The 23,964-nt window shown below is 44.3% G+C and overlaps 1 protein-coding gene across 3 annotated transcripts; it reads right to left on the bottom strand.

Moving 5' to 3' along the window:
* Nucleotides 1–41: 41 nt before the first annotated feature.
* Nucleotides 42–19,989, bottom strand: LOC106569794 (very-long-chain enoyl-CoA reductase). Of its 3 annotated transcripts, XM_014141407.2 has the most exons (12): nt 19,671–19,989; nt 19,303–19,354; nt 18,385–18,429; nt 7,802–7,905; nt 7,158–7,273; nt 6,327–6,432; nt 5,865–5,937; nt 5,724–5,767; nt 5,129–5,186; nt 4,827–4,915; nt 2,717–2,762; nt 42–2,154 (listed from the first exon to the last, which is right to left on the bottom strand). In XM_014141407.2, exons 1-12 carry the CDS (start codon nt 19,824–19,826, stop codon nt 2,027–2,029), a joined length of 1,017 nt encoding a protein of 338 aa, XP_013996882.1. In that variant the 5' UTR covers nt 19,827–19,989; the 3' UTR covers nt 42–2,026. The 3 variants fall into 3 exon arrangements, with proteins under 3 accessions (XP_013996882.1, XP_045550459.1, XP_013996883.1); XM_045694503.1 differs by lacking the exon at nt 19,303–19,354 and having other exon boundaries at nt 19,671–19,988; XM_014141408.2 differs by lacking the exons at nt 7,802–7,905; nt 19,303–19,354.
* Nucleotides 19,990–23,964: the final 3,975 nt, after the last annotated feature.

Here is a 23,964-nt window from a genome sequence, read left to right as displayed (position 1 = left end):
GTTGTAGTGGACTCAAACACAACGTAACAAACAAGCCGCCCCACAAAATATGTTTTTTCTTTTATTGTTACCATTTTTTGTTGTTTTTGAAGTTTAACATGACACAAATGCTGTTTCTAATCAAGAATACCGTACAAATGGATAACGCTTCCATTTCCTACGATCAGGGATGGGAAACTTTGATGGGGTTGGGGGCCACAAAAAATGTGAACTCATTATGAGGGGCCATAGTGGCTCGTCGGTCTGTGTACCCACATTTATATACCAAAACTAATAATAATGCTAAGCTCATTTATAGAGCCGTTCAAATAATGTAGAAATATGTTGCTTGGTTTATATATTCTATACATTTTGCCATTGGATGTAGAGAAAATGTTGCCGTTTTAAAGCAAGTTTGTTGCAATTCTATACATTTTGACCATTGGGACAGAGAGCAGATTTGGCAATTTTCTAACAAATTTCCTGCAATTCTACTCATTTCAGCCATGGGGCGGAGAACAAAATGAGATGTTTTCCAGCTAATTTCCTGTAATTCTACAAATTTTTCTATAGGGTGGAGAGAAATGTGAGACTGACCAACAAAATCAAAACGGGGGAAACTCCCCCACCCCCCCTCCCCCGGCTGGTGATTCCACCATGATTACTAAGTTTAGATAGCTGACCGCTAGACTAATTTGTTTTGGCTAACATGTGCTAATTGAGTAACTATCAGTGACTGATAAAACAAGAGGAAAAACTGCTGATTTACAACCAGATTTAAAAATGTCACCTTGTGTATTCTACCCCCCCCCCCCCCACACCCTACCCTCCAGCAAGGGCCTTCAAAAGGGGCCCCACGCGGGCTGCCAGTTGCCCATCCCCGTCATAGCTAGTATTATGGATGAGAATAGATATGTGTATCAACTTCAACTGATGCCATGCTTTAACAGCAAAACACTGGCCCTGTTAAATCCAAATGTGATAATTAATAACACAACGTTACTGTGAAAAAAAAATAAAACAGTCCCACTGTAAAACTAACAACATAAACAAATGAGATAAAATACTATTAATATCACACAAATTAAATATTATGGTTACTTAACATCTGTTTTGACTGAACAGGGCCATCTGTCCTTCAACAGGGGAACAAGTGCACTACACTTCAAGTGCACTAGGTTCAAGACCACTACTATAAAGTATACACATTGTCACTCACATGAACTGTGCCGCAACAATGACTATGGTGAATAAAAAAACAAAAAACTATCAATTCTCTACGACTACAGGGAATCAAAACCAATCTATTGTATCATTCCACACTTGCAGTACATTCATCCTAACTTAAAACCAGTACATTCATCCTAACTTAAAACCAGTACATTCATCCTAACTTAAAACCAGTACATTCATCCTAACTTAAAACCAGTACATTCATCCTAACTTAAAACCAGTATCTGTGTAAACCCATAACCTTGCTACAAATGTACACTTTAGTGTAGAGTTGAGTGATGACATTAAGTCACAGGCCTGAGTGAGGCCCTGTAACCCTATTCTGACTGAGAGGCTGTCACAAAGTTCATTTATATCCAGCTCGCTTGTTGACTGGGTATCTGTTGTTCCCTATTTAGTGTCACTCCTTTTGGCCAGAGCCACATCATATCCCCTACAGGTGCACTATTACCACAGTGTCCAGTCACTGCTTTCTCTAACTGTAGTAGAGTATGAATGGCTCTGTCTAAAATAGCATCCTATTCCCTATGTAGTACACTACATTTGACAAGAGACCTATGTGGCTCTGGTCAAAAGTATAGGGAATAGGGTTGTGAACAATTTTGGTAATTTACCCAAAAATTCACAGGTGTTCCAGAAATCCTGGTTGGACGATTCCAGATTTCCTGCTTTTTCCCTTCTGATTCCATGGAATTTACAACTAGGATTTCTGGAAAAACTGGGGATTTGGTGACAGTTAACCAGAATTCTTGCAACCCTTATGGGAACAGGGGTATAATTAAGGATTAGGCTCTTGTTGTTAACGCTGGCTGGCTCAAAGGAACAAAGGGATGATAGCTGATCTCAGTTCAGGGTAGTCTGTAAACTCTCTGATGTACATCTTGTGTTTTCCCCTTGCCCAGATAGTCATCTGGACGAAGCCCAGCAACGTGAACAGAGCCACTGTGGAAAGAGAGACAGAACAGTTAGTTAGTTAGTTAGTTAGTTAGTTAGTTAGTTAGTAAAGTCACGAAATGGTGACTAAACTTAACAGAGGAATGGAATTGTCTCTTTAGTATCACACGTACTTATGTCAGTCTTTATCAAGACTACAGAACTGGCAGTGTACAAGCATATCCCTTATTAACAGAGTACAACATAACTGGTATGACAATCTCTCCCACAGGTGGCTATATTTCTATACATTTTCTCATTCTGAACTTCTTAATAAGTGAATGAGACGGGTGTGGCTTCGTTACAATGATCACGTTATCAAATAAAATCTGATTTGATTTGATTTGAAGAGCAGCTTTTCTCCGATTTGACAGCTCCAACGCAGTTATACCTTTCATCAAAAACATCGAGCTATGCAGGTGTCCGTTATCACCGGTTAACGCTTGATTTGATTTGATCTAGGCCTTAGTATTATGAAAATACGTGTTTGTAAATATGTAAGCAGCTTCTAACATTTACTACCTAAGTACAGTACAGTGCACGTCAGACGGTGAAAGGTGTGAAGTTTTACCTGGAACACACTGTGTCATGATGGAGAAACTCAACCACGTCCCCACCTGACGAATCAAAACATATACCGTATCAGTCAGAAGTTTGGGACACACCTACTCATTCAAGGGTTTTTCTTTATTTTTACTATTTTATACATTGTAGAATAATAGTGAAGACATCAAAACTATAAAATAACACATTTGGAATCATGTAGTAACCAAGAAAGTGTTAAACAAATCAAAATATATTTTATATTTGAGATTCTTGAAAGTAGCCACTCTTTGCCTTGATGACAGCTTTGCACATTCTTGGCATTCTCTCAACCAGCTTCATGAGGTAGTCACATGGAATGCATTGTGGAATTTATTTCATTCTTAATGTGTTAGAGCTGGTCAGTTGTGCTGGGTGGTATACAGAAGATAGCCCTATTTGAAAAGACCAAGTCCATATTATGACAAGAACAGCTCAAATAAGCAAAGAGAAACGACAGTCCATCATTACTTTAAGACATGAAGGTCAGTCAATCTGGAAAATGTCAAGAACTTTTAGAGTTTCTTAAAGTACAGTTGCAAAAACCATCAAGCGCTATGGTGAAACTGGCTCTAATGAGGACCACCACAAGAAAGGAAGACACAGAGTTACCTCTGCTGCAGAGGATAAGTTCATTAGACTTTACAAGCCTCAGAAATTGCAGCCCAAATAAATGCTTCACAGAGTTACAAGTAACAGACACATCTCAACATCAACTATTCAGAGGACACTGCGTGAATCAGGCCTTCATGGTTGAATTGCTGCAAAGAAACCACTACTAAAGGACACCAATAATAAGAAGAGACTTGCTTGGGCCAAGAAACTTGAGCAATGGACATTAGATCGGTGGAAATCTGTCCTTTGGTCGAATCAGTCCAAATTTGAGATTTTTGGTTCCAACCGCTGTGTCTTTGTGAGACGCAGAGTAGGTGAACAGATGATCTCCGCATGTGTGGTTCCCACCGTGAAGCATGGAGGAGGAGGTGTGATGGTGTGGGGGTGCTTTGCTGTTGACACTGTCAGTGATTTATTTAGAATTCAAGGCACACTTAACCAGCATGGCTACCACAGCATTCTGCAGCGATACGCCGTCCCATCTGGTTTGCTCTTAGTGGGAATATCATTTGTTTTTCAACAGGACCTCCAGGCTGTGTAAGGGCTATTTTAACAAGGAGAGTGATGGAGTGCTGAAATCAGATGACCTGCCCTCCACAATCACCTGACCTCAACCCAACTGAGATGGTTTGAGATGAATTGGACTGCAGAGTGAAGTAAATGCAGCCAACAAGTGCTCAGCATATGTGGGCACTCCTTCAATACTGTTGGAAAAGCATTCCTCATGAAGCTGGTTGAGAGAATGCCAAGAGTGTGCAATGCTGTCATCAAGGCAAAGGGTGGCTACTTTGAAGAATCTCAAATATAAAATATATTTTGATTTGTTTAACACTTTTTTTGGTTACTATATGATTCCGTATGTGCTATTTCATAGTTTTGATGTCTTCACTATTATACTACAATGTAGAAAATAGTACAAATAAAGAAAAACCCTGAAATGAGTAGGTGTGTCCAAACGTTTGACTGGTACTGTGTATCATAGACAAATATTATATATATATTATTTGAAGGTGTACAACATACAAGCATATGACCCCATGGTCAGCGACTCATGTCTAGACTGTCCTGTGTGACTAAGTCAATAGAGCACAGACCTTGCAACACTAAGGGTCACGGGCAGTGCCATTGAGGCCATCTCCATTTTTGAAGTAGTCAATTTTCTTATTCTGTTACTTCTATGAGTTGGTAAACAAACTGAAAGGGTGCATACTGACATCTAGAGTGTGTTGTTTGAACAGGTATAAAGCCAAGGTTGGCGATTTGCTGCCACCTGCAGTTATGGCATGTTTACTCACGAGTAGAATTAATTGGATGATCCCTCCTGATGACCTGCATGGAATTATGGGATCCTTCCTTAACACATAGGAAGTTCCACCCAGTTGACTACTTATAAAATTGTGAAAGTCCTCAATGGTGCTGCCCAGGCTAAAACAAGCCTATTGGGCAACAGAGTCCTCTTATCTATCTCTATGAGTTTGACCCACCTCATAGGTGTAGTTGGGACATGACACGAAGAAGAAGAGCCATGTGAAGGGGTTCCTGGTAGGATAAGGGATCCGCTTGGGCCTCAGACCTGGTAGACAGCAGGACACAACTGTGAGAAGGTGTGTATCATCATGGAAATATCTTCTCAGCTGGTAAACTACCACACAGATGTTGCTGACTCAACTAGCAATTTGTGAGAAATATTTGTGGAACTTGCTCCCTATTACCTATCTTGGCTACGACATTGTTCTAGAATATGCAATCAATACAACACATTCAGAAATGCTGGAAAGCAACTCACCATTACAGCCCAAGTTATTGAGAGCCAAATGAATTGAGAAGTTTCCAGCTTCACAGAGCTGGGAGTACAAAGAAAGACAGAAAGAAAGACAGAAAGAAAGACAGAAATAAAAATAGACAGACAGAAATAAAGAAAGAAAGAGAGAAAGCGACAGAGACAGACAGAAAGAAAAATAGACAGAAAGAAAGAAAGACAGACAGACAGACAGACAGACAGACAGACAGACAGACAGACAGACAGACAGACAGACAGACAGACAGACAGACAGACAGACAGACAGACAGACAGACAGACAGACAGACAGACAGACAGACAGACAGACAGACAGACAGACAGACAGACAGACAGACAGACGACAGAAAGAAAGAAAGAAAGAAAAATAGAAAGACAGAAAGACAGAAATAAAGAAATAAAGACAGAGAAAGAGAGAAAGACAGAAAGGTTAAAAGAAAGAGAAAAAGAAAGAGAGAAAGACATTTTTGGGAAAGAAGCCATTTCTGAAGACAGATGATGATGATGAAGAATGTTTTCCTCTGTTGTTCTGAACTCAATGAAAACACAATGAGGCTGAGCGATATAACGTTAGGCTACATACCATAAACACCACCAACGAAGAGTAGACTTGGAGATTCCCATACGCTGTAAGACACATACAGCTCCTTAAGCAAGAGAATCATCTATCAACAGTGAGAGTTGTCGTCCATTCATTCATTTGTTGGTTAGGAGTGGTACTCACATGGTGGAGTGTAGAGGGGGTGGTTGATGTAGTAGGCTAGCCAAGCAGAAAATCCCCAGTAGTACAGGCAGTTCTGAGAGTAGAACAGTATAGTATACATTAGCATAGTATATAATAGATTATAATAGTATATTTTCGTATAGAATAGTATAGTATAGAATAGAATAGTATAGTATATAACAGTGTGGTAGAGGCCTGCCAGCCATCAGATGTTTCAATACAGGGTGGGAAGATCACCACCTAATAACACGCCAGCATCTATCTATCAGATTATTTAGCCTGACTTAAGTTTTAATTCAGTTTTAAGAGATGAACATTCACAAGTGTTTAACCTTTATTTAGCCAGGTAAGTCACTGAGAAAATGATCTTTACAATTAAACTTTGATCATTGACATCTACACGTAAACACAATTGAATTCCCAAATGTTTTAGGCGATGCACCAGAGTTAGGTGGAACTTACCCTCATGATGGTTTGCAGTGGCAAGGTGCCATCGGAGAAGCGATGAATGAAGATGGTTTCCAACAACCTTCTGAAGTAGTGGAAACAGTGACACACACACGCCAGCCTAGAGCAGTAGAGAGGACAAGAGTGGGGGTATAGAAGGTAGTGGTAGTAGTAAAGAGGACAAGAGTGGGGTTAGAGAAGGGGGTAGAGTGGGGTAGAGAAGGGGGTAGAGTGCGGTTAGAGAAGGGGGTAGAGTGGGGGTAGAGAAGGTAGTGGTAGTAGTAAAGAGGACAAGAGTGGGGTTAGAGAAGGGGGTAGAGTGGGGGTAGAGTGGGGTTATAGAAGTGGGTAGAGTGGGGGTAGAGAAGGGGGTAGAGTGGGGGTAGAGTGGTGTTAGAGAAGGGGGTAGAGTGGGGGTAGAGAAGGGGGTAGAGTGGGGGTAGAGAAGGGCTACAGGACAGAGTAGCTATCGTTATTTCGTAGTTGACCTTTTGACCCTAGGTGAATTGACTGAGAATATGTTCTCTTTCATAGCAAAGGCAAAGGCATTCTAGACTATTGTAGCGACCTTAACTCAATACCTAGCGACCTCGTCAAGAGATTCAGATCTCTTGGCATAAAAGCTAAAGTGTTCGGTTGACAGTCGCTGGACCCCGGTTCTAGTCCCGGTCAGGGCTACCACAAAATATAACTACATTGGTGTCAGAAGTGTGATGGCAACTGTGAGGCCATAGGAGAAGAGTATACATGTGTGGGACTTGGTACAGAGAAACGTGAGGACACTCTCCCGAAGGAAGCCGCTGGACCGGTCGGGGCTACCCTCGGAATTTGCTACTATATACGTACGTGACCACTGAGCAGGGACTGGAGGTATAGTCATCGATCTGCTCGTAGACGTTGAGGAGATGGAGGAAGAAGAAAAGGTAGATGAAGAGAGGTCCGATGCACTCTGCCAGAAATACCTGTACAGGAGAAGAGAGGTCAGCTACACCTGTACAGGAGAAGAGAGGTCAGATACACCTGTACAGGAGAAGAGAGGTCAGATACACCTGTACAGGAGAAGAGAGTACAGATACACCTGTACAGGAGAAGAGAGGACAGGTACACCTGTACAGGAGAAGAGAGGTCAGATACACCTGTACAGGAGAAGAGAGGTCAGATACACCTGTACAGGAGAAGAGAGGACAGATACACCTGTACAGGAGAAGAGAGGTCAGATACACCTGTACAGGAGAAGAGAGTACAGATACACCTGTACAGGAGAAGAGAGGACAGATACACCTGTACAGGAGAAGAGAGGACAGGTACACCTGTACAGGAGAAGAGAGGACAGATACACTTGTACAGGAGAAGAGAGGACAGATACACCTGTACAGGAGAAAACATGGGACACTGATAGGCAACATGTCCGCTCACTGTTTGCTGTTCCCAAAAAACAGTACATGGGGAACAACACCGTGTCCAATATCCCAGAAACATCGTGGTCTCACCATGGTCCACCCCAGCTGCGGTCCCAGGTCATGGAAGAACATTGTTACCGTGGTTCCCACCGGTAGATTCTCCAATACTTCATCATCCTTCAGGGACTCCCCATCTGACAAAATGTAGTGTTGTCATGGTTACAGTTCTGTATAGCAAGATGCTTTATTTAGCAGCTGTTTCCTGGTCACAGATTAAGCCTAGTCCAGGACTAAAAAAGTACTTTCAACAGATTATCTCCATTGAGCTTGCTTTTCCATCCAGGACTAGGCTTAGTGTCTGGGAAACAGGCCCTAACTGTTTATTCAAAGAGATGTATACCTAAGGGATAATGGTGAATCGTGTTGATGTTCTGAATAGACAGTGAAGACATTAGGACATTCAAACCAGGCCCCCCAGTGTCCAGTCTGGAGCAGTGAAGTCACTAGCTATGCTGGTCGACTATTGCATCGTTAAAACACTAAGGAAAGACGATGCACTTCTCATCCGTTCTCTCTGCGTGATGTTTTGGGAAAGTCATGTTAAACTTACCTGAGTATTTTAACGATGCGTCTTTCCTACAACCGCCAAAGATTTAACATGAGTTTCCCAAAACACCACGCAGAGAGAACGGAATGGTTGGCACGTGTCAGTACTGATAGGAACGAAAGAAAGGGAGCGCTGCTCTCGATCAGTTTTATCCATTCGAATATTACCTACACATTATATTTAATTCACAAAACTGATGACGGATCAGCATGTAGAGAGATATTAACTCCTACCGGCTGCAAATGTTGAGGCTGTTTCTTCGCTTAGCCTACCCAAATACAAATGCCACATCGGCACATTGCGCGCATGTTAGGCTACACATCACGAAATATGTTGAGACAAATAACTGACAGTAGCCTACAAGTAGCAAAATATAACTCAATTGATTGAACATAAAATGTATTTCAATATGATTGAAATTGGCCTAAGCATCTTTTTTTTTAATACTTTTGATTATTTGTATCAATTGCTTAGACATTGGCAACTTTGTATTTGTAGTCAACTTTGTTCGGGAAGTTATCGGTGGTCACAGAGATAAAACCATGTGATTCTAATATTGAACGACACACTTTGAGTAGTTGTTTCTACCAGTGGTCTGAGACAGGTGGTCAGATTACAAACCGTTTCCAAGTGCAACGTTAATAACGATGGTTTTGGGGAAACAGCTCTGTCATTTAACGATGCTCCTACGAAGGTTCTAACCACACCGAAGACTAATATATTGACATATATATTTCAAATACATATGGATTAATTAAAAAATGAAATATATCTAAATACATGTATTACTTATGTATGTCCATATATGTCACACTCTTAGTGGCCAGTTTATTAGGTACACCCATCTAGTACCGGGTCGGACCTTTTGCGTCCAGAACGTCCTTAATTCTTCGGGGAATGGCATTCAATCATTGCTCAATTGGTATCAAGGGACCTACTGTAAAGTGTGCCAGGAAAACATTCCCCACACCAGTACACCACCGTCACCAGCCTGTACTGTTGACACCAGGCAGGATGGAGCCGTGGACTTATGCTGCTTATGCGTAAGGCTGTTACGGTGACCATTTTACCGCCACACTGGTGGTCACGAGTCATGATGGCAGTCAAATTCCATGTGACTGTTTATTCATGGTAATTAGTCTTCTCCAAGCTCTGATGCTGCTGATGGTCATTAGTAGCCTACCAAACTTGCTAACTGCCTGGTACTCAGCACTCTATTGTCCCTCTAATCACTCTGACATTAATGCAAATGTAATAGAAAATCTAATCAAACACTTCATGAGCTCATGCTGCGAAACATTTCTATAGGCTACGCAATTGGGTGAGAAAACAGAGTGATGGCCTCTAATAAAAAGTGGAGGATCCCATCAGCTTTATATAGGCTAGGCCTACTATATTTATTTCTAAATTTTCCTAATATTAAACACATTGCTGCTTCTCTTTACAAGAGGAGTATAGCCTTCCTGGCTGGCATGAAAATGACCCATGGCAAAAGCATCCTCCATTCGCTAGTTAAGTGCATAGATTACATTTTTCCCCCTGCCCCTGTTTCTGGACAGGTGAATGATAATGGTCAATTTTAAATCAAAACAAATTTCACATTGATATTATTTCCCCCTCAGGAAACTAAAAAGATTTGGCATGGGTCCTGAGATCCTCAAAAGGTTCTACAGCTGCAACATCGAGGGCATCCTGACCGGTTGCATCACTGCCTGGTACGGCAACTGCTCGGCCTCCAACCGCAAGGCACTACAGATGGTAGTGCGTACAGCCCAGTACATCACTGGGGCAAAGCTGCCTGCCATCCAGGACCTCTACACCAGGCGGTGTCAGAGGAAGGCCCTAAAAATTGTAGAAGACCCCAGCCACCCCAGTCATAAACTGTTCTCTCTACTACCGCATGGCAAGCGGTACCGGAGTGCCAAGTCTAGGACAAAAAGGCTTCTCAACAGTTTTTACCCCCAAGCCATAAGACTCCTGAACATGTAACCAAATGGTTACTGTTTATCTTATATGCATAGTCACTTTAACTATATATTCATGTTCATAGTACCTCAATTGGCCCGACCAACCAGTGCTCCCGCACATTGGCTAACCGGGCTATCTGCATTGTGTCCCACCACCCGCCAACCCCTCTTTTTACACTACTGCTACTCTCTGTTCATCATATATGCATAGTCACTTTAACCATATCTACATGTACATACTACCTCAATAAGCCTGACTAACCGGTGTCTGAATATAGCCTTGCTACTATTCAGCCCTATTCAGTCTTATTCAGCCCCATTCAGCCCTATTCAGGCCTATTCAGTCCCATTCAGACCCATTCAGACCCATTCAGTCCTATTCAGACCCATTCAGCCCTATTCAGCCCCATTCAGCCCTATTCAGGCCCATTCAGCCCTATTCAGACCCATTCAGCCCTATTCAGACCCATTCAGGCCCATTCAGCCCCATTCAGTCCCATTCAGCCCTATTCCGCCCTATTCAGCCCCATTCAGCCCTATTCAGCCCCATTCAGCCCTATTCAGTCCTATTCAGCCCCATTCAGCCCCATTCAGCCCTATTCAGTCCTATTCATACCCATTCAGGCCCATTCAGCCCTAATCAGACCCATTCAGACCTATTCAGCCCCATTCAGGCCCATTCAGTCCCATTCAGACCCATTCAGACCCATTCAGCCCTATTCAGTCCTATTCATACCCATTCAGTCCCATTCAGCCCTAATCAGACCCATTCAGACCTATTCAGGCCCATTCAGTCCCATTCAGACCCATTCAGACCCATTCAGCCCATTCAGTCCTATTCAGACCCATTCAGCCCTATTCAGTCCTATTCAGCCCTATTCAGCCCTGTTCAGCCCCATTCAGCCCTATTCAGGCTCATTCAGCCCTATTCATACCCATTCAGCCCTATTCAGCCCCATTCAGTCCCATTCAGTCCTATTCAGACCCATTCAGCCCCATTCAGTCCTATTCATCCCCATTCAGCCCCATTCAGTCCTATTGAGCCCCATTCAGACCCATTCAGACCCATTCTTCCCATTCAGTCCTATTCAGACCCATTCACCCCCATTCAGTCCTATTCAGCCCTATTCAGCCATATTCAACCCCATTCAGCCCTATTCAGACCCATTCAGCCCTATTCAGACCCATTCAGCCCTATTCAGTCCCATTCAGCCTCATTCATCCCCATTCAGCCCTATTCAGCCCCATTCAGCAATATGGCACACTTCAGTACATAGTGACAGCGCTGATGTCATCCACGTATTACTATGGAAAACATCTGACGGCGCATGAAGCTGGAAGTATTTGAATGTGGATTTAATGTCTTTGATTTAAACGCATAGACATAAACACATAGACGTGCACGTACACACACACACACACACACACACACACACACACACACACACACACACACACACACACACACACACACACACACACACACACACACACACACACAGAGTGTTAACCGACACCCTTTCCTGCTTTTAAAGATGACAGGGGTTAAACCTCCCCAGATTGGGGTGGCAGGTAGCCTACTGGTTAAGTGCATTATGGTAGTAACTGAAAGGTTTCTGGTTTGGCTCCCTGAACCAACTAGGTGAAACATCTGTCAATGTGCTCTTCAACAAGGCACAACCCTACGCTTTGTTTAAAAGCGGTTGATTAACTGACTAAAATGTAATCAGGCTTGACTTCCGTGGCCTGTTACTCTATCTATCAAAGCTATGGCCCTCTGAGAGACCTGTGTTCAAATAGTACTTGTTTTCTTTCAATATCGTGTTTGATTTAGCCTGCCTAGAGTATCAGATGGGCAGGAATGTATGCACACACACATATCTCATATCACATAGCTACAGTCCTCTCTGTGACCTGCTGTTGGCCAGCTAGTGCTTTGGCACAGAACCTTACAAGACCTATCTGTTATGTCAGAGAAGTTCAGGTCATGCTCTCAGCTGTCCAGGCTCTTCGGGTGCTGTCAAAACATCATCAGGTTACAGCTATGTCTTCCAGTCCGTCATATGAGAGGTCATGTGACAAAGGAGAATGTGGGCACAGATTAGGGCAGAGTCACAAAATTTCATCAGCCGGTGATAACTGTCGCTCTCACGGTAATTGACCAATAATTAATGTAAACACATTTAGCATCTAATGGCCTACAAGCTACAAGCTGTCATCAAGGCAAAGGGTGGCTATTTTGAAGAATCTCAAATGTAAAATATATTTTGTTTAACACTTTTTGGGGGGGTTTACTACATGATTTCCTTTGTTATTTCATAGTTTTGATGTCTTCACTATTATTCCACAATGTAGAAAATCATAAAAATAAAGAAAAACCCTAGAATGAGTAGGTATTCTGAAACTTTTGACTGGTACTGTAGACTAAATAATATCAGACATTCTATTGAAATGGTTACTTGCATAGCAGGGTCTTTATATTATATATATATATTTTAATCCTTTATTAAACTAGGCATGCCAGTTAAGAACAAATTCTGATTTACAATGACGGCCTACCAGAAGGGCTGGGATAAAATAAAAATAAAAAAATAAATATATATATATATATATATATATACACTGCTCAAAAAAATAAAGGGAACACTTAAACAACACATCCTAGATCTGAATGAAAGAGATAATCTTATTAAATACTTTTTTCTTTACATAGTTGAATGTGCTGACAACAAAATCACACAAAAATAATCAATGGAAATCCAATTTATCAACCCATGGAGGTCTGGATTTGGAGTCACACTCAAAATTAAAGTGGAAAACCACACTATAGGCTGATCCAACTCTGATATAATGTCCTTAAAACAAGTCAAAATGAGGCTCAGTAGTGTGTGTGGCCTCCACGTGCCTGTATGACCTCCCTACAACGCCTGGGCATGCTCCTGATGAGGTGGCGGATGGTCTCCTGAGGGATCTCCTCCCAGACCTGGACTAAAGCATCCGCCAACTCCTGGACAGTCTGTGGTGCAATGTGGTGTTGGTGGATGGAGCGAGACATGATGTCCCAGATGTGCTCAATTGGATTCAGGCCTGGGGAACGGGCGGGCCAGTCCATAGCATCAATGCCTTCCTCTTGCAGGAACTGCTGACACACTCCAGCCACATGAGGTCTAGCATTGTCTTGCATTAGGAGGAACCCAGGGCCAACCGCAACAGCATATGGTCTCACAAGGGGTCTGAGGATCTCATCTCGGTACCTAATGGCAGTCAGGCTACCTCTGGCGAGCACATGGAGGGCTGTGCGGCCCCCCAACCAAAGAAATGTCACCCCACACCATGACTGACCCACCGCCAAACCGGTCATGCTGGAGGATGTTGCAGGCAGTTCTCCACGGCGTCTCCAGACTGTGTCACGTCTGTCACACGTGCTCAGTGTGAACCTGCTTTCATCTGTGAAGAGCACAGGGCGCCAGTGGCGAATTTGCCAATCTTGGTGTTCTCTGGCAAATGCCAAACGTCCTGCACGGTGTTGGGCTGTAAGCACAACCCCCACCTGTGGACGTCGGGCCCTCATACCACCCTCATGGAGTCTGTTTCTGACCGTTTGAGCAGACACATGCACATTTGTGGCCTGCTGGAGGTCATTTTGCAGGGCTCTGGCAGTGCTCCTCCTTGCACAAAGGCGGAGGTAGCGGTCCTGCTGCTGGGTTGTTGCCCTCCTACGGCCTCCTCCACGTCTCCTGATGTACTGGCCTGTCTCCTGGTAGCGCCTCCATGCTCTGGACACTACGCTGACAGACACAGCAAACCTTCTTGCCACAGCTCTCATTGATGTGCCATCCTGGATGAGCTGCACTACCTGAGCCACTTGTGTGGGTTGTAGACTCCGTCTCATGCTACCACTAGAGTGAAAGCACCGCCAGCATTCAAAAGTGACCAAAACATCAGCCAGGAAGCATAGGAACTGAGAAGTGGTCTGTGGTTACCACCTGCAGAACCACTCCTTTATTGGGGGTGTCTTGCTTATTGCCTATAATTTCCACCTGTTGTCTATTCCATTTGCACAACAGCATGTGAAATTTATTGTCAATCAGTGTTGCTTCCTAAGTGGACAGTTTGATTTCACAGAAGTGTGATTGACTTGGAGTTACATTGTGTTGTTTAAGTGTTCCCTTTATTGTTTAAGTGTTCCCTTTATTTTTTTGAGCAGTATATATTCTTTTTCAGGACCCTGTCTTTCAATGATAATTCGTAAAAATTCAAAGTCCTTCACAGATCTTCATTGTAAAGGGTTTTTAAACACTGTTTCCCATGCTTGTTCAATGAACCATAAACAATTAATGAACATGCACCTGTGGAACGGTCATTAAGACACAAACAGCTTACAGACGGTAGGCAGTGAAGGTCACATTTATGAAAACTTAGGACACTAAAGAGGCCATTCTACTGGCCCAGGGTCCCTGCTCATCTGCGTGAACGTGCCTTAGGCATGCTGCAATGAGGCATGAGGACTGCAGATGTGGCCAGGGCAATAAATTGCAATGTCCATACTGTGAGACGCCTAAGTCATCGCTACAGGGAGACAGGACGGACAGCTGATTGTCCTCGCAGCGGCAGACCACGTGTAACAACACCTGCATAGGATTGGTACATCCGAACATAACACCTGCAGGACAGGTACAGGATGGCAACAACAACTGCCCGAGTTACACCAGGAATGCACAATCCCTCCATCAGTGCTCAGACTGTCCACAATAGGCTGAGAGAGGCTGGACTGAGGGCTTGTAGGCCTGTTGTAAGGCAGGTCCTCACCAGACATCACCGGCAACAATGTCGCCTATGGGCACAAACCCACCGTCGCTGGACCAGACAGGACTGGCAAAAAGTGCTCTTCACTGACGAGTCGCGGTTTGTCTCACCAGGGGTGATGGTCGGATTTGCGTTTATCGTCAAAGGAATGAGCGTTACACCGAGGCCTGTACTCTGGAGCGGGATCAATTTGGAGGTGGAGAGTCCGTCATGGTCTGGGGCGGTGTGTCACAGCATCATCGGACTAAGCTTGTTGTCATTGCAGACAATCTCAACGCTGTGCGTTACAGGGAAGACATCCTCCCTCATGTGGTACCCTTCCTGCAGGCTCATCCTGACATGACCCTCCAGCATGACAATGCCACCATCCATATTGCTCATTCTGTGAGTGATTTCCTGCAAGACAGGAATGTCAGTGTTCTGCCATGGCCAGCGAAGAGCCCGGATCTCAATCCCATTGAGGACGTCTGGCACCTGTTGGATCGGAGGGTGAGGGCTAGGGCCATTCCCCCCAGAAATGTCCGGGAACTTGCAGGTGACTTGGTGGAAGAGTGGGGTAACATCTCACAGCAAGAACTGGCAAATCTGGTGCAGTCCATGAGGAGGAGATGCACTGCAGTACTTAATGCAGCTGGTGGCCACACCAGATACTGACTGTTACTTTTGATTTTGACCCCCCTTTGTTCAGCGACACATTATTCCATTTCTGTTAGTCACGTCTGTTAGTCACGTTATGTCTGTGGAACTTGTTCAGTTTATGTCTCAGTTGTTGAATCTTGTTATGTTCATACAAATATTTACACATGTTAAGTTTGCTGAAAATTAACACAGTTGACAGTGAGAGGACGTTTGTTTTTTTGCTGAGTTTATGTGTGAAATTTGTTGAGATTTAGAAAGGACCATTATCATGCACCAGGGGCAGGGTAAAAAATACATGTCATCAATGCTCTTAATTAGAGAATGAGGACCATTTTTCCCATGGTTCATTTTCATGCCAGCCAGGTAGGCTCTACTACTTTTGTTAAGAGAAGCAATGTGCTTAATATTAGGAAATTTGAGAGATACATATAGCAGGCCTAGCCTATAGAAAGCTGATGGGATCCTCCTCTTTTTAATAGAGGCCATCACTCTGTTTTCTCATGCAATTGTTCATAGCCTATAGAAATATTGTGCAACATGAGCTCATGTGCTCTCATGAAGTGTTTAATTATATTTTTGAATACATTTGCATTGATGTCAGAATGATTAGAGGGACAATAGACTGCTGAGAACCAGGCAGTTAGCAAGTTTGGTTGGATACTAATGACCAGCAGCAGCATCAGAGCTTGGTGTCACGACCTGACCGTAGAGAGCCTTTTTATTTCTCTATTTGGTTAGGTCAGGGTGTGATTTGGGTGGGCATTCTACCTTATGTATTTCTATGTTGGCCTGATATGGTGGTCAGGCACCGTGTTATGCGGTGATGTGCACGGTATCCCCAGTGCGTCTACACAGCCCAGTGCGTTCTGTGCCAGCGCCCCGCACTTGCCGGGCTAAAGTGAGCATCCAGCCAGGACGGGTTGTGCCAGCCCTACGCTCCAGACCTCCAGTGCGCCTCCACGGCCCAGTATATCCGATGCCTGCTCCACGCACCCGGCCTCCGGTGTGTCTCTCCAGCCTGGTGAGACCTGTTCCGGCTCCACGCACTAGGCCTCCAGTGCGCATTCTCAGTCAGGTACGTCCTGTGCCTGCTCCACGCACTCACCCTGAGGTGCATGTCACCAGTCTGGGGCCACCTGTCCTGGCTCCACGCACCAGGCCTCCAGTGCACCTTCACAGTCCAGAGCTTCCGGCGACAGTACCCAGTCCAGAGCTTCCGGTGACAGTACCCAGTCCAGAGCTTCCGGCGACAGTACCCAGTCCAGAGCTTCCGGGCGACAGTACCCAGTCCAGAGCTTCCGGCAACAGTACCCAGTCCTGAGCTTCCGGCGACAGAACCCAGTCTGGAACCTCCTGAGACGGCTTACAGTCCGGAACCTCCTGAGACGGCCCACAGTCCGGAACCTCCTGAGACGGCTTACAGTCCGGAACCTCCTGAGACGGCTTACAGTCCGGAACCTCCTGAGACGGCTTACAGTCCGGAACCTCCTGAGATGGCTTACAATCCGGAACCTCCTGAGACGGCTTACAGTCCGGAACCTCCTGAGACGATGATCCATGGCACGAAGCCTCCAGTGATGATCCATGGCCCGGAGCCTGTAGTGATGATCCATGGCACGGAGCCTGCAGCGAGGGTCCCTGGTCCGGAGCCTCCAGCGGGGGTTCCCAGTTCAGAGCCTCTGGCGACGATCTACGGTCCGGCCCCTCCGGCGATGATCCACGGTCCGGTCCCTCCGGCGACGATCCACGCTCCGGAGCTTCCGGCGACGATCCACGGTCCGGGTCCTCTGGCGACAATCCACGGTCAGGAGCTTTCGGCGATGACCCACGAAATAGAGTCGCCACTGAGGATGGCGGATCTGCGAGCATAGCGGGGTCTACGTGTCGCACCAGAGCCGCCACCGAGGCTAGATGCGCACCCAGACCCTCCCCTATTGAGTCAGGTTTTGTGGCCGGAGTCCGCACCTTTGGGGGGGGGGTGGGTACTGTCACACCCTGACCGTAGAGAGCCTTTTTATTTCTCTATTTGGTTAGGTCAGGGTGTGATTTGGGTGGGCATTCTACCTTATGTATTTCTATGTTGGCCTGATATGGTTCCCAATCAGAGGCAGCTGTCTTTCGTTGTCTCTGATTAGGGATAATATTTAGGCAGCCTTTTCCCACTTTTTTTTTGTGGGATCTTGATTTTGTATAGCTGATGTGAAGCCTGCAGAACTTTACTTTCGTTTTTTTGTATTTTCTTTGTTTTGTTCGGTGTTCATCTAATAAAAGTAAGATGTACACTTACCACGCTGCACCTTGGTCTCCTTCGTGCGACGAACGTAACACTTGGAGAAACCAAATTACCTTGACTAAATGGTCACGTGGAATTTGACTACCTTCATGACTCGTGACCGCCGGTGTGGCGGTAATACGGTCACCGCAACAGCCCTAGGCACAGGCTAGCCATCCCAATGGGAAAACATTCACGTGATGACAAACAAACTGTACACTGTTGAGTTGCTGGTTACTTCTAGCGTTGAAATGTGTGACAATGTTGATATTGTTAGATATTCATATACGGTGGTATTTCTAAAATCTTCCTCCTGTATGTCACTGTATATGTCAATGTGTATGTCAGTGATGAGGGCTTAAGGATTCAGAGGAGGACGTACCTGGGTGAAGTGACAAAGCCTGTCTGGCTGGGTACCATTTAGGATCTGTAACCATCACAAATGACTTTAGTCAATTCAGAAACATTATTAACACATCATCATCAGGGTTGGGGTCAATTCAGTCAATTCAGGAAGTAATGTGAAGTTCCAATTCCAAATTTGGTGTTAGAATGTCAGTGTATTTCCTGAAATCTATCTATCGCCAACTGCTAAAGACGAAATACAACAAGATATTTCATGCCATCCACTGGAATAGTGAGTGTAACACACTTGCTATAACAGACAGAGACAAGACAGAGACAGAGACAGGACAGATATAGGACAGAGACAGAGACAGGGCAGAAATTGGGCCAAGACAGGACAGAGACAGGGTGGAGACAGGCCAGAGACAAGACAGAGAGAGACAGGACAGAGACAGATACAGGACAGAGACAGAGCAGAGACAGGCCAGAGACAAGACAGCAAGAGACAGGACAGAGACAGCAGAGAGACAGATACAGGACAGAGACAGAACAGAGACATGCCAGAGACAAGACAGTGAGAGACAGGACAGAGAAAGCAGAGAGACAGATACAGGTCAGAGACAGAGCAGAGACAGGCCAGAGACAAGGCAGAGAGAGACAGGACAGAGACAGCAGAGAGACAGATACAGGACAGAGACAGAGCAGAGACAGGCCAGAGACAAGACAGAGAGAGACAGGACAGAGACAGCAGAGAGACAGATACAGGACAGAGACAGAGCAGAGACAGGCCAGAGACAAGACAGCGAGAGACAGGACAGAGAAAGCAGAGAGACAGATACAGGACAGAGACAGGGCAGAGACAGGACAGAGACAGGGCAGAGACAGGACAGAGACACGACAGAGACACGACAGAGACACGGCAGAGACAGAGGCTGGACAGAGACAGGGTACTCACATATCTTATATAATAGACACTTGATCTCTCCAATAGTGGCATTAGGTTCCACCTGACAGAATACACAGCTATTACACATAAACAAGTTGACGTAAAGTATCTACTGTCCCAAAACCTCCGTTTCACAAAATAAAGGGCTCTATTGAATCCTCATCCAGGAAGTAAATGTAGCAGACTTCATTCCCAGATTAAATAGAGCCCTAAATCAGTACCGTAGGTTGCCTGATAACAGAATACAGCTTGTGATGACAAAAGGGAAATATCTGGTACAGTTACTACTGTCCCAAACAGGTGAATTACAGTGGAAGTTTTTTACTTTAGCAGCTAATGAAATTAAACTAGGGAAGTAGTTTTATTTTTTTACTTACCTTGTCCAAGTAGCAAAGCTTCAACTTCTTGGAATCCTGAATCTCCACCTCATAGAAAACATAATTCTTATCCTTTTTGGCCTTTCCTGCCATCATGCCATGGGCACATCTTGCCTTTATAAACTGGGCTACCACGAAAAGGCTTTTTAAATCCATGTTTCTAATGCGTACCTTCCAGGTGTGTGGTTTTGAGGCCCTATCTTCCCTGTGCTGTGTGACTGTCAGGCCCTAGTTGCTGTGTGACAAGGGGGTTAAGATAACCTCGACATGACTAACCCTGTGGTGTGTTTGTGTGTCTGTACGTGCGTGTGCGTGTGTGTGTGTGTGTGTGTGTGTGTGTGTGTGTGTGTGTGTGTGTGTGTGTGTGTGTGTGTGTGTGTGTGTGTGTGTGTGTGTGTGTGTGTGTGTGCGTGTGTATATGACCCTAATAATTATCTCAGTGAGAAATAGGTTTGAGCAACATGAGAGGATGTTAGGGGGATCTGATGTTAGGCTACTTTTTTCCTGATGCCAATTATCTGCAGCATTTCCCATATCCTGTGGCCTTCACCGTCAGTTATTTCCATATATGTTAGACCCATGAACACATCTCCAACCCATCTGACTAGTCTAAACATGATATGGCATCTGATAGAATGTCCTAGCGTCCCCTTGCTACATTCTGACACGGTGACATCAGGGCCGAGTCCCAAAATGGCACCCGATCCCCTAGAAAGTGCACTACTTTTGATGATGAGGGCCCATAGGGGATAGGCTGCCATTTGGGATGCAGTTGTAGAAGCATGTCCCTGGTTAGCAGTATGGTGCTACTGTAGAAGCATGTCCCTGGTTAACAGCATGGTGCTACAGTAGTAGTATGTCCCTGGTTAATAGCATAGGGGTTTTTCAGTGTGGAGGTTTCAATGGTAACCATAGTGAAGTCTGAAATGTAACATTACTGGCATACAGTATCTTTTATCACCTGTACTGGACAGAAGCATCATCTAAATCACAGTAGGCCTATATCCAAACAGATGTACTTGTTTGTGCAGTGTGCATTTAAATATACTGAGTGTACAAAACGTTTGCTCTCAGAACAGCCTCAATTCATCGAGGCATGGCCTCTACAAGGTGTTCCACAGGGATGCTGGTCCATGTTGACTCCAACGCTTCCCACAGTTGTGTCAAGTTGACTGAATGTCCTTTGGGTGGTGGACCATTCTTTAATTAATACACACAGGAAACTGTTTAGCGTGAAAAACCCAGCAGCACTGCAGTTCTGGACACAAACAGGTACGCCTGGCACCTACTACCATACCCCGTTCAAGGGAACTTAAGTATTTTGCACACATACACAATCCATGTCTCAAGGCTTAAAAATCTTTATTTAACCCTTTAGAGTCAAAGCCCTGTCACAGCTGGGGGGAGGGGAGGGGGGTTCTGCTAAGCTATATGGAATTGTTTTAAGAAGGTCATACCTAGGATCATTTTACTATTTGATTTTGAATTTTAAGACCCATTGAAGTGTAAAAAAATATATATATACAAAAATGATTTGATAAAAGAATGTATTTGGCCTTACTGCTATTAGCCCACACAGACATATTGAATAACAGATTCACTACATAGAACAACATATAGTCCCCCACCTAAAAAATCAAAAGGAAGTTTGTTTTAAAGTGTCTGTCCTATGTCTGAGAGGTATAAGAGAGATCAGGAAACATTTGTTAGCATCATTTTTTTTTAATGTATTTAACTCCTATTTTTGGCACTACACAGTCTCTATATATATATTGTACTTCCTTTCATTTTTTCATCCGGTACCGGGGGACCTTCAGACAAGTCTTGTGAGGCCTGTGGGCGACCTAGAGTAAAACAACCGACATGTACGTGTTCGTGGGAGTCTCACCTTTACACAGAGGGGTCATTAGTGTGTAGACCAAACTGTTTGGACGCTACAGACAGAAGTTGACAGATCGGCTGTACCGACTTCAGACGAGTCCCCACGCTTGTTCGTGAGTCTCATCTTTCCATCGAGGGGGTTATAGTTTTTAGGCCAAACTGTTCGAACGTTACAGACAATTTTGTGAGAAGACTGATTTTCGGGATTTCTCGTGGTCTAACAAACATAGCTCTAGCTCTGTCACCTTTCACCACAGAAGCAGAAGTGAGACATAGGCGGATCCGCATCAAATGCAAAACCCCCCAGATATCTCTAGATTAAACTGACAGATTTTTATGGGGATGTTTTTATTATGCTAATTCAATTTCCGTGGGGGTGCTGACATCAACCTTAGGGGTTAACCTGTCTCGTCCCCTTCATCTAAACTGATTGAAGTGGATTTAAACAAGTGACATCAATAAGGCATCATAGCTTTCACCTGGATTCACCTGCCAGCAGGTGTTCATAATGTTTTGTACACTCAATGTATAAGTGAGGTGAAGAGGAAAGTTAATTCAGCAACTCTTCAATTCACTCCTTAAGCTTCTTAGTTCATGCACCTTTCCTTTGCGTTCAAATATAACTCTGATTTAAGAGTAAAGTGCTTCGAAAAAGTCTAATGATTACTCTTACCTCAAAGAAAGCAATTCTGCTCAGCGCTCTGTCCTGTCTCCTCTGTCCCCTCAATGATCTTCTCAACAGCTCCTCGATGTCTGAATCTGAAACAAGCCTGGCGTCAGCCTCCCATTCCTCTCCAGCTGTGTCTGAACCCGAACAGTCCCTCCAGTCACGCATCTCCACTCCCACAAAGTCCTGCAAGAGGTTCTGACACTATACCCATCCAGATAAATGGACGAATGCTCTCTCTGCAAGAGGTTCTGGACTGTACAACCTCAAATGTATCCATGCTCTGATTGAGGTGCTATACACAATCACAGCCACCTTGAAACTGACTGGGGCACATTTAAATCAGGTGTCCATCAGAAGTCACAACAGAGCAACAGATCAGCTGTTTCCTGACCAGGTCTTCGCCCAAATAGCACCCTATTGCCTTTATAGTACACTACTTTTGACCAGGGCCCATGGGGCCTATAGGGTACTAGTCAAAAGTAGTGCACTATATGGTGAACAGGGTGCCATTTGGTGCGTAGATTTCCTCTGGGGACATTATGGAGTCTCATTAGTAAGACATCAATCACATCTATTGATTGGCTCAATTTAAAGTGCTGCACTGTACGTTCACAGTCAAAGGCTATGAGACGGCTGTTTAATAATTGACCACTAGAGGGCAACACCAGTACATTGTCTACTTGGTGTTCTCAACTGTAGGGCAAGCCTGTTTTAGAATAGCAGAAAAGAAGCAGTTAAAACATATATATATATATATATATATATATATATATGGCATATCTAATGTTGTCTTGTCTTTAGTGATTGGATGCAATCCAAAGCTCTCCCAAAACACAGTAGGTGTCAGAAATACCATGACTGTACAAAACCTGTATAGGCTGTACAACCAATAGAGAGCTGAGAATAACAAATACTTCTTAGACACTGTTGGACTGCCAGATGGTGAAGCGTGATTCATCACTCCAGAGAACGAGTTTCCACTGCTCCAGAGTCCAATGGCAGCCATTTTTACACCACTCCAGCCGACGCTTGTCATTGCGCATGGTGAATCTTAGGCTTGTGTGCGACTGCTTGGGTCATGGAAACCCATTTCACGAAGCCCCCGACGAACTGTTCTTGTGCTGACGTTGCTTCCAGAGGAAGTTTGGAACTCGGTAGGAGTGTTGCAGATGTTTTTTACCTGCTACAATCTTCAGTACTCGGCGGTCCCATTCTGTGAGCTTGTGTGGCCTACCACTTCACGGCTGAGCCGTTGTTGCTCCTAGATGTTTCCACTTCACAATAACAGCACATACAAGTTAACCGTGGCAGCAATAGCAGGGCAGAATTTTGACGAACTGACTTGTTGGAAAGGTGGCATCCTATGACGGTGCCACGTTGAAAGGCACTGAGCTCTTCAGTAAGGCCACTCTACTGCCAATGTTTGTCTATGGAGATTGCAAGACTGTGTGCTCGATTTTATACACCTGTCAGCAACGGGTGTGGCTGAAATAGTCTAATCCACTCATTTGAAGGGTTGTCCACATACTTTTGTATATATATACAGTACCAGTCAAAAGTTTGGACACACCTACTCATTCAAGGGTTTTTCCTTATTTTGACTATTTTCTACATTGTAGAATAACAGTGAAGACATCACAACTATGAAATAACACATTTGGAATCATGTAGTAACCAAGAAATTGTTAAACAAATCAAAATATATTTTATATTTGAGATTCTTCAAAGTAGCCACCCTTTGCC

This window comes from Salmo salar, chromosome ssa14 (assembly GCF_905237065.1).
Source record: "Salmo salar chromosome ssa14, Ssal_v3.1, whole genome shotgun sequence".
NCBI classification, from domain to species: domain Eukaryota; kingdom Metazoa; phylum Chordata; class Actinopteri; order Salmoniformes; family Salmonidae; genus Salmo; species Salmo salar.
This window is presented reverse-complemented; position numbering and strand designations above follow the sequence as displayed.